At 42.5% G+C, this 15,119-nt stretch overlaps 1 protein-coding gene across 1 annotated transcript; it reads left to right on the forward strand.

Moving 5' to 3' along the window:
• Positions 1-231: 231 nt before the first annotated feature.
• On the forward strand, positions 232-14,197 carry LOC126145792 (uncharacterized). The gene is made up of 3 exons (XM_049915581.1): positions 232-318; positions 7,937-8,176; positions 13,929-14,197. The coding sequence occupies exons 1-3, from the start codon at positions 307-309 to the stop codon at positions 14,157-14,159; spliced, it is 483 nt and encodes a 160-aa protein (XP_049771538.1). The 5' UTR covers positions 232-306; the 3' UTR covers positions 14,160-14,197.
• Positions 14,198-15,119: the final 922 nt, after the last annotated feature.

Here is a 15,119-nt window from a genome sequence, read left to right on the forward strand (position 1 = left end):
GCCGGCGCCTCACACACGGTTGGCGCCGCCTGCGTCTGCGAATCTCGGTCGAGGGCTTCTGCCTCCCGGAGGAGGAGGGAAAGGAGCAGTAGGAGGTGGGGAAGAAGGCGCCGGTAATTGTGGTGCGGGCGTCGTCTGGCCAGAGGAGTAGGAAGGGAGGGGAGGGGGCACTGGAGGCGACCGTCGAGAGGCGGCGGACAGAGAATGGCCCTCGCGAAGAAAGTGCCCACCAGCCTATAAGAGCCGGCGGCGGACACCGAGGGGCAGTCAGTTGCGGCCCGGACGTCCTTACGGAAAACTGCAGCCATGCAACTAACGGTAAAGCTACTAGCCGCGTCTTACCTCTATCTCTCTGTCTTTATGCGGCTCGCAGATCGCTAAGATCACTATCTATCTCCTTTGGGTATTCTGTTGTGCTCTTTAGTCCGAAGATTGGTCTGATGCTGCTTTCCATGCTAGTCTTTCGCGTACAAGCCTCTTCATCAGGTCACAGTAATTAGCGGAAAGTCATCGAGCGAGACAGAAGTAATGACTGGCGTTCCTCAAGGAAGTGTCGTAGGTCCTCTGGTGTTTTGATCCACATAAACTATTTAGGGGGCAATCTGACCAGCCCACTTAGATTGTTTCCAGGAGATGCTGTCATTTACCGTCTTGTAAAGTCATTAGATGATCATAACCAACTGCAAAAAGATACCCGTATGCTGTGAAAAATGACAGTCGACTCTAAATAATGAAATGCATGAACTGATCCACAAGAATAGTAAAAGCAATCCACTAAATTTCGCGGATCTTTCTGACGCTGTGAAATGAGAAGGAGCGATCTGTTTTACTTGGTACAGTACTTTTCTAGCCAAGATCGCATAAACAATTAGAACCTCATGCCAAGTTGACATACTAGCACATTATGCAAAGGTTTGTCACAAATAAAATCAAAAATACAATCAAAAAGCACCTTGTGTCCATGGTCACGTCCGTATATTTAAACACATGTGGTATTTTGCATTTTACCGTATATTGTGATTCTTAAGATTCAACAAACATCTATGAGCGCTTATACGGACATGGCCATCGGCGCAAGGAGCTGATAAACCTTTGCATAATGTGCTACATCTTAACAGCTAATATGACAACTTGGCATGAGGTTCCACCTCGAAATGAAAACTTTTTGTAACAATAACTTTTGAAGACCAGAAGATGGCGGCAAAGAAACCGCTTGTCGAAAATAAGTATTTATGCAGTCTTGGAAATTTAAAAAAAATGTGCTAAATTTCGGAAATATGACAAATCACACAAATCTAAAGATTGTGAATTCAGCTACGTACTTAGAGATTAAAATTACGAAAAACTGAAATTAGAAAAATCACTTACGATAATCTTGTGGAGAAAGCAAACCGAAGACTGTGATTTCTCGGCAAAACAGAAAATGCGATGCGTCTACCAAAGAGGCTGCTTACACTTCGCTTATCCATCCTCTTCTGGGGTATTGCTGTGAGGTGTTGGATTCGCATCAGTTAGGATTGACGGAGGACATCGAAAAAGTCCACAGAATGGCAGCGCGTTTTCTACTGTCGCGAAATGGAGGAGAGAGTGCTACGGATATGACACGCGAATTGCGATGGCAATTATTAAAGCAACGGTGTTTTTCATTGCGACAGGAGCATCTCATGAAATTTCAATCACTATGTTTTTCTTCAGAGTGTGAAATATTCTGCTGGCGCCCACCTACATAGGGAGAACTGATTACCGTAATAAAATAAGAGAAACCAGAGCTCGCACGAATAGATTTAATTGTTTGTTTTTTCCCGCAAGTTATTCGAGACTGGGACGCTAGAGAAGTAGCTTGAAGCTTGTTCAATGAACCCTCTGCCAGGCACTTAATTGTGAATTGCAGAGTAATCATTTAGATGTAGATGCTGATCTTTTCGTAACTACTCCAACCTACATCCGTTTGAACTTGCTTACAGTGATCATGCCTTGGTGTACGTCTACAATTTCCCCGCCGCCCTCTCCGTCTCTCTCTGTCTCAGATCTCTCTCTCATACACACACACAGACAGGCAGACACTTCCCTGCATTAGAAAACCGACGAGTCGCTCAGGTTTTATCCCATGAACCGAACTCTCCTTTTAGTCAAGCAATGTCACAAATCTCTCTCTCTCTCTCTCTCTCTCTCTCTCTCTCTCTCTCACTCTCTCTCTTTTCCGTAACTTGATTCAGTACCTCCTCGTCAGTTATTCGTTCTACCCATGTAATATTCAGCGTTCTACTTTGACCAACTGCTTTCTGGGAAGGGCAACTACAGCTCTGAGACAATTGCGATTAACAATAAAAACACTCATCACTCAATAACTACTCAAATTATCGTAATAATTATAACAATTAAAAAGTTCAAAAATGATGAGGTGTTTCCAAAAACTGCATAGCTGTATGAAGGTGCTTTATTCGCAAGTCCCGGTTTCACGCCAATATAGACGCATCTTCAGCTGTATAATGGTTACATTTTCATAATGTAGACGGACAGTTACTGAATTTCAGCATTCGGGAAGTTATCCACGTTAAGATTCAAATAATATTGGTGGCTTGACATAATAAAACTTAGTACATCCTAAAGATGCTTTGTACATTTGTACATTTTGACAAGGACACTTTGGATGTGCTCAATTTTATTATGAACATCCCTCCAATGTAGTTTGACTTTTAACATGGATAATTTCCCACTTGCTGAGACTCCGTCATTGTCAATCCATATAATAAAAATATAACCATTATAAATCTGAAGATGCGTCTATAGTGAGTGAAATCGGTAGTTGCAAATAATACACCTTCAAAAGCTCTGCGGATTTTGGAAACACCTCCTCATTTTTTTACTTTTTTAATTTTTTAAATTTTTGTTACAGTTTCAATTATTATTGGGTGTTGAGTGTTTTTAATTGTTATTTACAAAGTTCTATAGTAACACTAAATTTCGAAAGCTCCTATTCTCTTCTTGTCCCATCTGCTTACTGTTGACGTTTCACTTTAGTACAAGGCTACATTACGTTCAAATACTTACAGAAAAGACTCCCTAACATTTAAATTTACGCGAGATGTTAACAAATTCCACTTCTTCAGGAATACTTTACTTGCAACCGCCAGCCCTCATTTTATGTTTTCTCCCACTTCGGCCATCGTCAGTTATTTTGCTGCCCAAAGAGCAAAACTCATCTACTACTAATATAATTCCCTCATCATCGTCTGATTTAGATCAACTACATTCCATTACCCTTCTTTAATTTTTGCTGAAATTGTTCTTATAATCTCACGTTAATACATTATTCACGTCCTTCAACTGAAGTTCAAAGTCCTAAGCTGAAGTGGCAAACATCATAGCTTTCATTTCTTCTCCCTGAATTTTAGTTCCCTCACCAAAATGGCACCCTGGTTTCGTCACGGTGCAGATACGTTGCATATATTGCGTTTTCGCAAGGTATGCCAGTCGCAGTGAAGTACTGGCTCATCGTATCGTACTGAGGACAGGTAGACTGTATTTGCCACGGTGTAGATTCTTTTTGTAATGGCGTAAATAATTACTCTGCATATGTGACCAAGATATTTTTGTCGCCGAAGTCGGTAACGGGTCCCATAAAAATACTTGGCTGGGGTGAGAGAAGCCTGAGTACTTATCGACCCTGTACGCAACGGCTGCTGAACAAGGAGAGGAAGTTGGCTGGAATGACAACAGTTACATCAAAATTCTTATTATGAACGAGTCGCCAACACTGATAATTCCAGTAAGGCAAGTGATTACATACATTTATTATATCCACTTGACTGACCACGTCTGATGTCAGGACGTTTAACGCGCTTCTGGGTTTAACAAATGACTCATAATAACCCTAAATCTCGCCATGTATCTTAAGCTTTCTGGTGCAAACGAGTTTTAGCACACCTATCGGTCACCAAGACGACATAAGGCTGGGCTTTCGTCAGTCCAACAAGCCCATATTAGAAATCAGTGTTACAAAGTCTCCTCTAGCTGAGAATTTCTCCACGTTTTCCTGGGATGTGAGAGAGAATCCTGGACAGTTAGTTGCACTTTCTAAGGAATGCCATCAACCACGGGCCGGACATCCCCCCATTCTGTCTGCCTTTGCTCTTACCTTTTATTAAAATCTGGCATTCTAGTCTCCTACCTAACATTTCTCTCTTCTAAACATTCCTCTTAAATATTAGTGTATTACTTCAGTTATCTCTGTTTTGTGATTTGCTGATACGGTGTTTGACGCACGGAAATTATTAGGTCCCGTTGGAGGAACGCTACGTGTCCAGGCTACCCCCAACAATTCCACCCGAATCAATGTTCTGGTCTTCCGGGTGGCCATTTCGGAGAATAAGCGACGTATCTGATCTACAAGTGGCACCGCTATCCTCTCGCATCATCCGCTGTGCCCAACGTAGAAAATCCACCGCACAAAGTCTAATTGTCCAGCTTCTATAAAATGTTTAATAACTGCGCGGCAGTACTCTATCGCTACCATCTTCAGTCCTGCGTCAGATATGGAAAAATAAGAAGTTTATTAAAAAAGGTCAGCTTTTATGGATCATGCTGAAAAACTTTTCAGATGACACTCGATAACCAACATTTGATTTTTAAAGGAACAATCAGCGATCTGTAATCCGATTTCTGTCGAGTGAGAAAGACTCAAACAGAAAACGTATTATTGTCCTACAGCAGATGAAAATCACACATTTTTCAACTGATATGAAAAAACTGCACTAATTTAAAAATTTACAGTGTTATGTAATGATGTATCATAGAATGAGAGGCCAGTAGTTGATTATACCTCTTTTATGCTGGTATCATTTACTCTATAGCTCCCTTCTATGAGGCGATCGAAGTGGTTGGTGTTGTTATGAAAAAGTTGCCTGTGAACAAACAGGGCAAAGTACACTGAAGGGCAATGTGATACCTCCTAATATCGTGTTGGACCGCCTTTTGCCCGGCGCAGTACTGCAGCTCAACGGGGCATGGACTCAACAAGTCGTTGGAAATACTGAGCCACGCTGCATCTATACAGTTTATATTTGCAAAAATGTGACGGTGCAATATTTTGTGCACGAACTGATCTCCCGATAATGTCCCATAAATGTTAGATCGGATTCCTGTCGGGTTGTCTTGCTGGCTAAATCATTCGCTCGATCTCTCCAGAATGATCTTCAAACCATTCGCGAACAACTGTGGCACAGTGATATGGCACATTGTCATCCATAAAAAAATCCACTGTTGTTTCGTAACATGAGGTCCGAGAATGGCTGCAAATGGTCTCCAAGCAACCAATGATCGGCTTAGTTTGACAAGAGGACCCACTTCATTCCATGTAAACACAGTCCATATCATTATGGAAACACCACCATCTCGCACAGTATCTTGTTGACAAGTTGTGTCCTTAGCTTCGTGGGGTCTGCGCCACCCTCGAATCCCACCATCAGCTCTTACCATCTGAAATCGGGAAAAATCCGACCAGGCCACTGTTTTCCATTCATCTATGGTCCAGCCGATATGGTTACGAACCGAGCAGTGGCGCTGGAGGCAATGTCGTGCTGTTAGCAAAGGCATCCGCATTAGTCGTCTGCTGCCATAGCCCATTAACGCCAAATTTAAAAAATGACTCAAATGGTTCTAAGCACTAAGGGACATAACATCTGAGGTCATCAGTCCCCTAGTCTTAGAACTACTTATACCTAACTAAGCTAAGGACATCACACACACCCATGCCAGAGGCAGGACTCGAACCTGCGACCGTGACAGCCGCGTGGCGGACTGAAGCGCCTACAGCCGCTCGGCCAGGACAAATTTCGCCGCGACGTTGTAGCGGATACACTCGTCGTATCGCAAGTTGATTTCTGTGGTTATTTCATGCAGTGTTGCTTGTCTTGACCAACTACCCGCAAACGCCGCTGCTCTCGGTAGTTAAGAGAAGGCGGTGGGGCACTGCGTTGTCTGTTTTCAGAGGTAGTGCCTGAAATTTGGTATTCTCGGCACACTCTTGACACTGTGGATTTCGTAACAATGAATTCCCTAACGACTTACGAAGTGGAATGTTCCATGCGTCTAGCTCCAACTATCACTCCGCAGCCAAAGTCTGTTAATTCGCGTCGTGTGGCCATAATGAGGTCGGAAAACTTTTCACATGAATCGCCTGAGCACGAAAGACAACTCTGCAGGTGACGCTAATTTTTTCAGTGTTGACGGTGAGGAATGAAGGTAAGGGTTCCTGGTTTAGAAGCAGACATTAGGAGAAGGCGGCCCCAAAGGCTAGCAGAAAGAATGAATACAGTGTAGCAAGTGCAAGTTAAAGAGCTGACAGCGTATTTGTTCTTGAGGTAGAACAGTCTTCATAAAGTTCATTATCCTATTATTCGTATTTCACTAAGTGAAACATCAAACTTGAGATTATGTAGGGGACGTTGGCGAGTAAGCTGGAAACATAACCCAGCAACGTCTCTTACAGGCCACAACTACAGTACTGGCCACTAAAATTGCTACACCACGAAGATGACGTGCTACAGACGCGAAATTTAACCGACAGGACGAAGGTGCTGTCATCTGCAAATGCTTAGCTTTTCAGAGCATTCGCACAAGGTTGGCGCCGGTGGCGACACCTACAACGTGCTGACATGAGGAAAGTTTCCAACTGATTTCTCATACACAAATAGCAGTTGACCAGCGTTGCCTGGTGAAACGTTGTTGTGATGACTCGTGTAAGGAGGACAAATGTGTACCATCACGTTTCCGACTTTGATAAATGTCGGATTGTAGCCTATCGCGATTGTGGTTTATCGTATCGTGACATTCCTGCTCGCGTTGGTCGAGATCCAATGACTGTTAGCAGAATATGGAATAGGTGGGTTCAGGAGGGTAATGCGGAACGCCGTGCTGGATCCCAACGGCCTCGTATCACTAGCAGTCGAGATGACAGGCATCCTAATCTGCATGGCTGTAACGGGTCGTCCAGCCACGTCTCGATCCCTGAGTCAACAGATGGGGACGTTTGGACGACAACAACCATCTGCACGAACAGTTTGACGACGTTTGCAGCAGCATGGACTATCAGCTCAGAGACCATGGCTGCGGTTACCCTTGACGCTGCATCACAGACAGGAGCGCTTGCGATGGTGTACTCAACGACGAACCTGGGTGCACGAATGGAAAACGTCATTTTTTTCGGATGAATCCAGGTTCTGTCTACAGCATAATGATAGTCGCATCCGTGTTTGGTGACATCGCGGTGGACGCACATTGGAAGCGTGTATTCGTCATCGCCATACTGGCGTATCACCCGGCGTGATGGTATGGGGTGCCACTGGTTACACGTTTCGGTCACCTCTTGTTCGCACTGACGGCACTTTGAACAGTGGATCTTACATTTCAGATGTGTTACGACCTATGGCTCTACCCTTCATTCGATGCCTGTGAAACCCTACATTTCAGCAGGATAATGCACAACCGCAAGTTGCAGGTCCTGTACGGGCCTTTTTGGATACAGAAAATGTTCCATTGCTGCCCTGGCCAGCAAATTCTCCAGATCTGTCACCAATTGAAATCGTCTGGTCATTGGTGGCCGAGCAACTGGCTCGTCACAGCAAGCCAGTCACTACTCTTGATGAACTGTGGTATCGTGTTGAAGCTGCATGGGCAGCTGTACTTGTACACGCCATCCAAGCTCTGTTTGACTCAACGCCCAGGCGTATCAAGGCCGTTATTACGGCCAGAGGTGGTTGTTCTGGATACTGATTTCTCAGGATCTATGCACCCAAAATTGCTTGAAAATGTAATCACATATCGGTTCTAGTATAATATATTTGTCCAACGATGTAGCAATTTTAATGGCCAGTAGTGTATGTTATCACAGCAGCGGCGTGCTGAGAATGCAAATGGTTTGTTTTTGTGCCGACAGGTGTCTCTACTGACGGTGGCGCTGGCGGCATGCCGAGTGGCCGCGATTCCCGGAGTTCATGTGGAGGAGATCAACGGCTACGAAAACGAGGGATACGACGGCGGCTACGGCGGCGGCTACGGCGACGACCACGGAGGTCACGTCAAAATCGTCAAGATCCCGGTGCCACATCCGGTTCCGGTGGCCGTGCCGCACCCCGTGCCGGTGGCCGTGCCGCAGCCCGTCCCAATCCACATCAAGGTGAGGTCTAGACGGCTGCTACACGACATGCTAATGGAGGCCGCAACCTTGTCACAGTCTCGAAGATTTCGCAGCATCTCTTGGATGCTCTTGCTACCAATACAACGGAATGTTTACCCAAGATGCAATCAAAATTAAAGCACCCCATCGGTATGCGAATTTGGAGCAATCTGCTCTCTTTTGAAAGTTTCTGTCTTTTAATTTTGTCGTCTTGGGAAGCCAACTTTATTCCAAAATAGTTTAGAAAATACTCCTGGAACTGGTTGGCGTTCCCTAACAACCATCGTTAATCAAAAATGTTCAAATGTGTGTGAAATCGTGTGGCAGTTAACTGCTAAGGTAATCAGTCCCTAAGCTTACACATTACTTAATCTAAATTATCCTAAGGACAAACACACACATCCATGCCCGAGGGAGGACTCGAACCTTCTCCACGACCAGCCGCACAGTCCATGACTGCAACGCCTGAGACCTCTCGGCTACTCCCGCGCGGCTATCGTTAATCCTGCTGTTTCGTTCGAATTGGCCATCAGACACATCCCATATCCACAAGGCTGCGTTTTACGCTTGAAGCTACATATGCAGATTCGCCAATATGTGTTGTTTTCGTTATCATGAATCATATCCTCAATACTGTGTGCCACGTATTCGAACACTTGTGGCGTCTTATACAATTTTTCCGGCTGATTCTCTAATGGAAGGATTAATTAGTAGAGTAAGTACCTGAGTGTGTCTTATCATTAAGTCTCATATGGAGAGACCTACTGGTAGCTCACGCTTATACGAGTGTTTCGCAGATATCTTTCCTAGTCATTTCTGATGACTAGCGTGTCATTCGTTATCCTTTGCTTGCAATTAGCTATTAAGGTTTCATTCTTACATGACATTTATGACCTATTTCTATCTTCCGATCGCTAACCTTTTTTCAAATTTGTATTTACTTGAATCTTTTACTGAAGAAACGTTACATTTGTGAAACGCCTTTCATAGCCTCCTCGTGTCAATTCTCTTGTGTACCTATTCTTCCTACATCGCAGTACGTCTGTGGTACCATTTCATTTTATGTTATTACATGGTTTCTTTCTCGTCACTCCTCGTAAGTACCTTCAACATAAATTTCGTTTTAAGTATGTCGTGCACTTTATTTAGTGGCAGTTGTATAGGTAATTGCTTTCGTGCAGGATAGCTCCAGTGATACGTATTCGTCAACGCATTTTATCCTGCTCTAAAATTTTCTTGGTATAGTCTACTGTTTTGCTAACATGCGTATTAGACAGCATTCCCGATTAACGTCATACCTGTCAGACATTATGTTTAACTCCGACTTACCTTTCATTTTCTTAATCACAAACATTTGATTCTTGTAGGCATTGAAGTCATTTTTCAGCTTTTCTGCTTCATTATTCACACAGATCCAAATACCGAAGCACCTTCAGTGCTTCGCCCCAATCGATAATTTCCTTGAATTTCAGAAAAGTAACTAAAAATGTATCTTTAAATAATGAATTTCTTCTGTAGAAACACGTATAAATATAAGAATTATGATACGAAGTCTCTTATCATTTTATCGGCCTCAAGTCAGATACGTGATCTTCTTTTCGTTCTTTTTCTTTTAAATTTGATTCCTTGAATCATATGCAAAAATCTCCAATTAGCTATCAGGTTCCACATTCCAGAGGAATGTCTGTTGCTTTCGACACCAACGATGAATTAGAATACATTCGGACTAATCCAACAGTACGCTGAGGAGATTTTTATATGTGAGAAACAGCAGCTTGTGCAGTTGGCCAAGGGATTTTTATACCAGGAAGCTATTTTCTACATCTTATACTGCAAGAGTGTTGCGCATTTGTTCACAATTGTGCCGAAGATTATTAGTTTTGTGTTTCAGAGTACATTAAGTCTTTTAGTTCCAGTTCATTGTTACTTCACCTTCTGTGAAGGTATTAGCACACAGACGTCACGAAATCAGGTAGTGTATACGATTAGACGAAATCAGAGCGCAAACGAGTGATCTAATTAGGAAGCATTACGAGCAGAATCGGTCGTTGTAACTTCCGTTCTCGGTATGGTTTGGGAAAGGTGAAAGGCATCAGAGCCGCAATGAAAGACGCTAATAAGTGCTGCCGAGTGAAGGTATGGAGAGCAGCTGCTGCAACTACGCCACCACGCCCTTCACTCCGCGTTTCTCTCAGCTGCCTTCGTCGTGTAACGAAAAATGTGACAAAGAACAGGAGCATGCCACATGATGGTACATTTCCCCGGCCTGCCCGTAAAATTGCACTATTCTATTTCTTTAGATAACTCTACATACACGCTTAGATGGTTCCTTTACGAAGGGCGCTGGTACGAGGGGTTTTCATATCATTTTATACATACAGAACCGCGCGTAGTTCATTGTTAGTCCACTGTGTATTTTATACCCTTATAAAATACAAACTGCATTTCATAAGTAAGAAAAATTAGTTAATCTCGTAAATTCTGCGCTTTTGCAACCAAAGCAATTACTTTTGATGCAAGCACGATTTACATACACAAATATAAAACAATCCGTACAGTTATTGTTGCTATTTCGTCCTGAATGGAATGTTCATCATCGTAATCAAAGACAGGAGTTTCCTGTTATTACTGACAAGTTCTAAATTTCTTTATAAATAACAGAATCATGTTATATATATGCTAGACGAAGTGTTGAAGCGATGTTTGACCGTTATTTCTTTTTTTGTGAAGAAATTGCGTTTTCTTGCGTTACATAATAAATTGGTTTCATTTTTCAGTTTTGCTATAAATAGTTTATTTTTAAGAAACAGATAAGACGATAACTACGTAGGATACGTGGCCTTACAATGTACCATCACTCAGTCTCTAGACGTTTCACCACTTCATGTTTCTAGGAGAATCTATTAGGACACTGATCACCTACGCAAACAAAGCGATCCAAATAAGATGACGCCCAATAGGTATGCCACACACCTAACGTTCATCTAACATGTGTAAGTTATTAACTGACCAAGTCTACTGGGAAAACTATCGTAGTCTGCGCTTAGTTATACAAATCTTACGATACCCTAAAGTAGTTTTACAACTCTAGGCAAAACACAAAGGACGCAGTTCACTATTATAGTAGAGATGAGCTGTGCCATTTTCTTCTAGCTCGTCTAGCAGCGTTCCACATTTCTGTGCGCGGCGATTTCATGGTGTATCGGGACTTCAGATGTGAACTAGCAAACAAACGAAAAAATTAATTACGCAACTGTATTTTCTCGAGATGATATTCACATTTTACCTCTCATAAATATTCTACTTTAGCAATGGGCTCTTCCACTTCGTTGTGTTGTTGCTCTTCTGCAGCCTGTAGATCATCTCAAAATTATGCTAAATCTGAGCACTTGTTACACAGCCTTACCTTTTCGTGGTAGAGACGACGTTGATTACGTCACGTTTGTGAAACTAACACTATGAAGAAAGAAAGAAATCGCAAGATACTTGCCAGAATTTCAAAGGAATATGTAACGTTTAGACGATTAGAATTGTAGAATAACAAACCGAAGTTTGATTTGTGAGTTGATGCCTTGTGCTTTACGTACATTCTGTAACTAATGCAGCTGAACTTTGCAGTTGAATAGAAGATTTGTTGTACAGCTCAACGGCTCGCGGCACAATTTTGAAAGCATTCTGCATGATTTCCGATTATACATGTATATGCAGCCAAATATTCCATGTCTGTTCCTGCGGCCTTTGCTCGAGATGGCGGATGTTGATGAAAAATAGATTTTTAAATATGTTTCGAATACCGGCTCCTTCAACCTGACTAAAGTAATTCCGAACGATACACTGCCTTACTTCCTCGCATCTGCGCTTCTACGCACTAATCCCGCATTGGCTGCTCCGCATCCACGTCTAGTTACTTAGCTCTAAATTCCGTCTTCTCCTGTGAGTCGGTCTGCTCAGTTTCCCAAAGTACTGATGATATTAAAAAACTGATCACTCTCGAATATTCCACGCAGTCTCCCTTACGGGTGCCTAAGTGTTTATCATAAATCTCTCGAAAAATCTACGCTGTCGATTTCGCATTGCATATAGCTTCACAATGACGCTCCCTGATGAGTAACATACTGAAAGAAGATATCAAGAAACTTAGTTCCGCATTTCAAACCAATTTATTCTCCTGCTAAAGTTCATCAGTCAACATTTTTCCAAACATAAGACAAAGTGTCAATCATTATTTAAACTACATTCTTTAAGTCGTTCTGATCCCATTATACTTACTTACATCTGTGTCGTCATGGAAGAACACTGGTGTGCTAAACAGGCTGTTTGATAGGTATTTTTTACTTATTAAGAGCCAGAATTGTGCTACCACATATTTTTTGGGGCTCACCCGACTTTAATTTCGTAAATATTTGCCTGGAGACAGGCACCGGATTCTATCAGCTATAACTCATCGATCTGCCAGCCTCTTTTGTCCCGAAAAAGTCTATTTGCGTCTTCAGGCTGAAGTCACAAATACGAACTATCTTTGATGGCTGTCGGCTTTAAATGTGCCGTTACTTTGTGTGTTTTAAAAGCTGAGTAGGACAAGAATTAAATTAATGAACCAATAACAATAAACAAATATAAAACGAATTTCTCATTTGTGTGGCCATATTGTCCTTAGCTGGTTTGAAATTCCTGAAGGTATTTTCGTTCTGTCGTTGTAATTACAAGAAAATGTGTGTTTCTTTTCACCAGACGCGTTTCGCTTTATTGAGGTAAAGCATCACCAGTGGTGTGTAGTTAAAGACATGTATAATTTGACTCGTTTTTGAGACCTAAAAACAGCTCGTTAACAGTTTTTAATCTTAAAAACGAAGTTCATTAAGTGTTTTTCCTTCTTAAAAACGCATCAATTTATAAATGTCTTTAATTACAGGCCAGTGATGATACTTTACGTCAACAAAGCGAAATGCGTCTGGTAAAAACATAAAATAAAAAACCACGCATTTTCTTGCAGCTGCAACGACAGAACGAAAATATCCTCAGAAATACGAGTATAACATGTGTGATAATCATAGATATAGATAAATTCCAACAGAACTTTGGCTAAAAAGGCTTAATGAGGCACCAGCCGAATTTGACGGAAAATCAATATTTTCGAGTGATATGATAAACTAACAACACAACAACACAAACTGTAAATTTAATTTGCAAGCTCTATTGGTTGAAATTCAGGAACATTCGTTAGTGGCAAGACCAGCAGGAAAATAATGAAACATTAAGAAGGGATAGTACGAAAAGCAATGCTTCGGTGTCTGAGAAGGTGTCATCGTTACTGTCGATACGACATATTTTAACTGAGTGTGTTTTATATGCGGGTTTGAGGGAAGATTTCAGTTTCCCACCAGACCTACCCTCTCTTTTAAGTAATAATGAGGCGAGTGTCGCTAGAGTTTTACGTTTTTGTGTGATGTCTGGCCTTCTTCCCAAAATATTGGGATTGAAGTCTTAATGTGCTGTCCAGTGGTTTGGTCACCCATTATTTGTAATTGGTCATTCAGCCACCGTTAATTACTTTCACCTGTTTGTCCTGCTATTTTATTTTTAGTTTTATCTCCCCGTTTTGATGTGCTGTGTCCAATCTCGCAATTTGAACAATACCAATTCTCTCACAATTCGGCTCTGAATTGAACTTTTGGGAACGGGCGCTGATAACCTCGCTGTTGTGCGCCCTAAAACACTAATAATCATCATCATCATCATATTTTGTTGACAGGTGCCTGAGCGTATCGAGGTTCCCGTCGTACGCACGGTGCACATACCGGTAGACAAGCCGGTGCCGGTGCGTGTGGAGAAGATCGTCCCCGTGCCTGTGGTGAAGCCGGTGCCCTTCCACGTCGAGAAGCCGGTACCAGTGCCCGTGCACAAGCCCTACCCCGTCAAGGTGCCCGTCGTCAAGACCATACACCACTACATCAAGACGGGAGGCGGCCACAGCAAGTGGTGAAGCCGAGCAGAACTACCTTCTGTTGACATCTTTGTTATTGTTCCTTTTTGTTACTTTTGTAATAAAATTCTGAAATATTTGACCTGTCTTATTTGCTCTAAAATGTTTCCCACATATCAATGCACGCATTTACATACCAGCTGGGACAGACTAGAGGGAACAAGAAATTGTCTACAGTTTTGTACTCAAACGAGACTGCATTTATAACTGATGGAAGGGCGTGAAAGGGAGGAAGTAGTTGACAGAGTAGTGAGACAGGGCTCTAACCTGTAACTGATGGTGTTGAATTTGTGCACTGAGAAGTCTGTAAATGGAAAAAAGTCCAAGAAATTGAAATAAAAACCGTGAAGGTTATTACAGACGTAATTATGGCAGATGTGGCAAAAGACTTGGAAGATCTGTTGAACAGAATCGATAGTATTTTGAAAAGAGGTCATAAGGTGAATATCAACAATAGCGAAATAAGGATAATGAGATGTAACAGAATTATAAGGGGCGTTCTAAAAGAAACGAGCCGGGGTCATAATTACAGAAACCAGTACCTGTATGTTAGAAGTATTGATCCTGGCTGTTGAGACACTTGTCGCACTGCGACACAAGGCAGTGAATGGTTGCTTCATAAAATTCCCGGGGCTGCGATGTTAACCAGTTCCGCACGTACAGCTGGACGTAGCCGTCCACACTAATGAAGGAAAGGTTAAGCTGACATTCTACTTTGACCAAGATGGCCCCCTTCTGATTCACTTCTTGCAGCACGGCACAACAGTGAATGACCAGCATTACTCGCAAACCTCGACCATCCTTCGCCAAGCGACCAAATCAAAACGACCAGGCAATCTCATTCGTGGTGTCATTCTGCTCCACGGCAATGCAAAGCCTCATACAGCCACCAAACTCGCGGCACTCCTGCAGAAATTCAAATGGGAGGTTCTCGGCCACCCTCCACACAGTCCGGACCTC

Source organism: Schistocerca cancellata, chromosome 2, assembly GCF_023864275.1.
Source record: "Schistocerca cancellata isolate TAMUIC-IGC-003103 chromosome 2, iqSchCanc2.1, whole genome shotgun sequence".
NCBI lineage: Eukaryota > Metazoa > Arthropoda > Insecta > Orthoptera > Acrididae > Schistocerca > Schistocerca cancellata.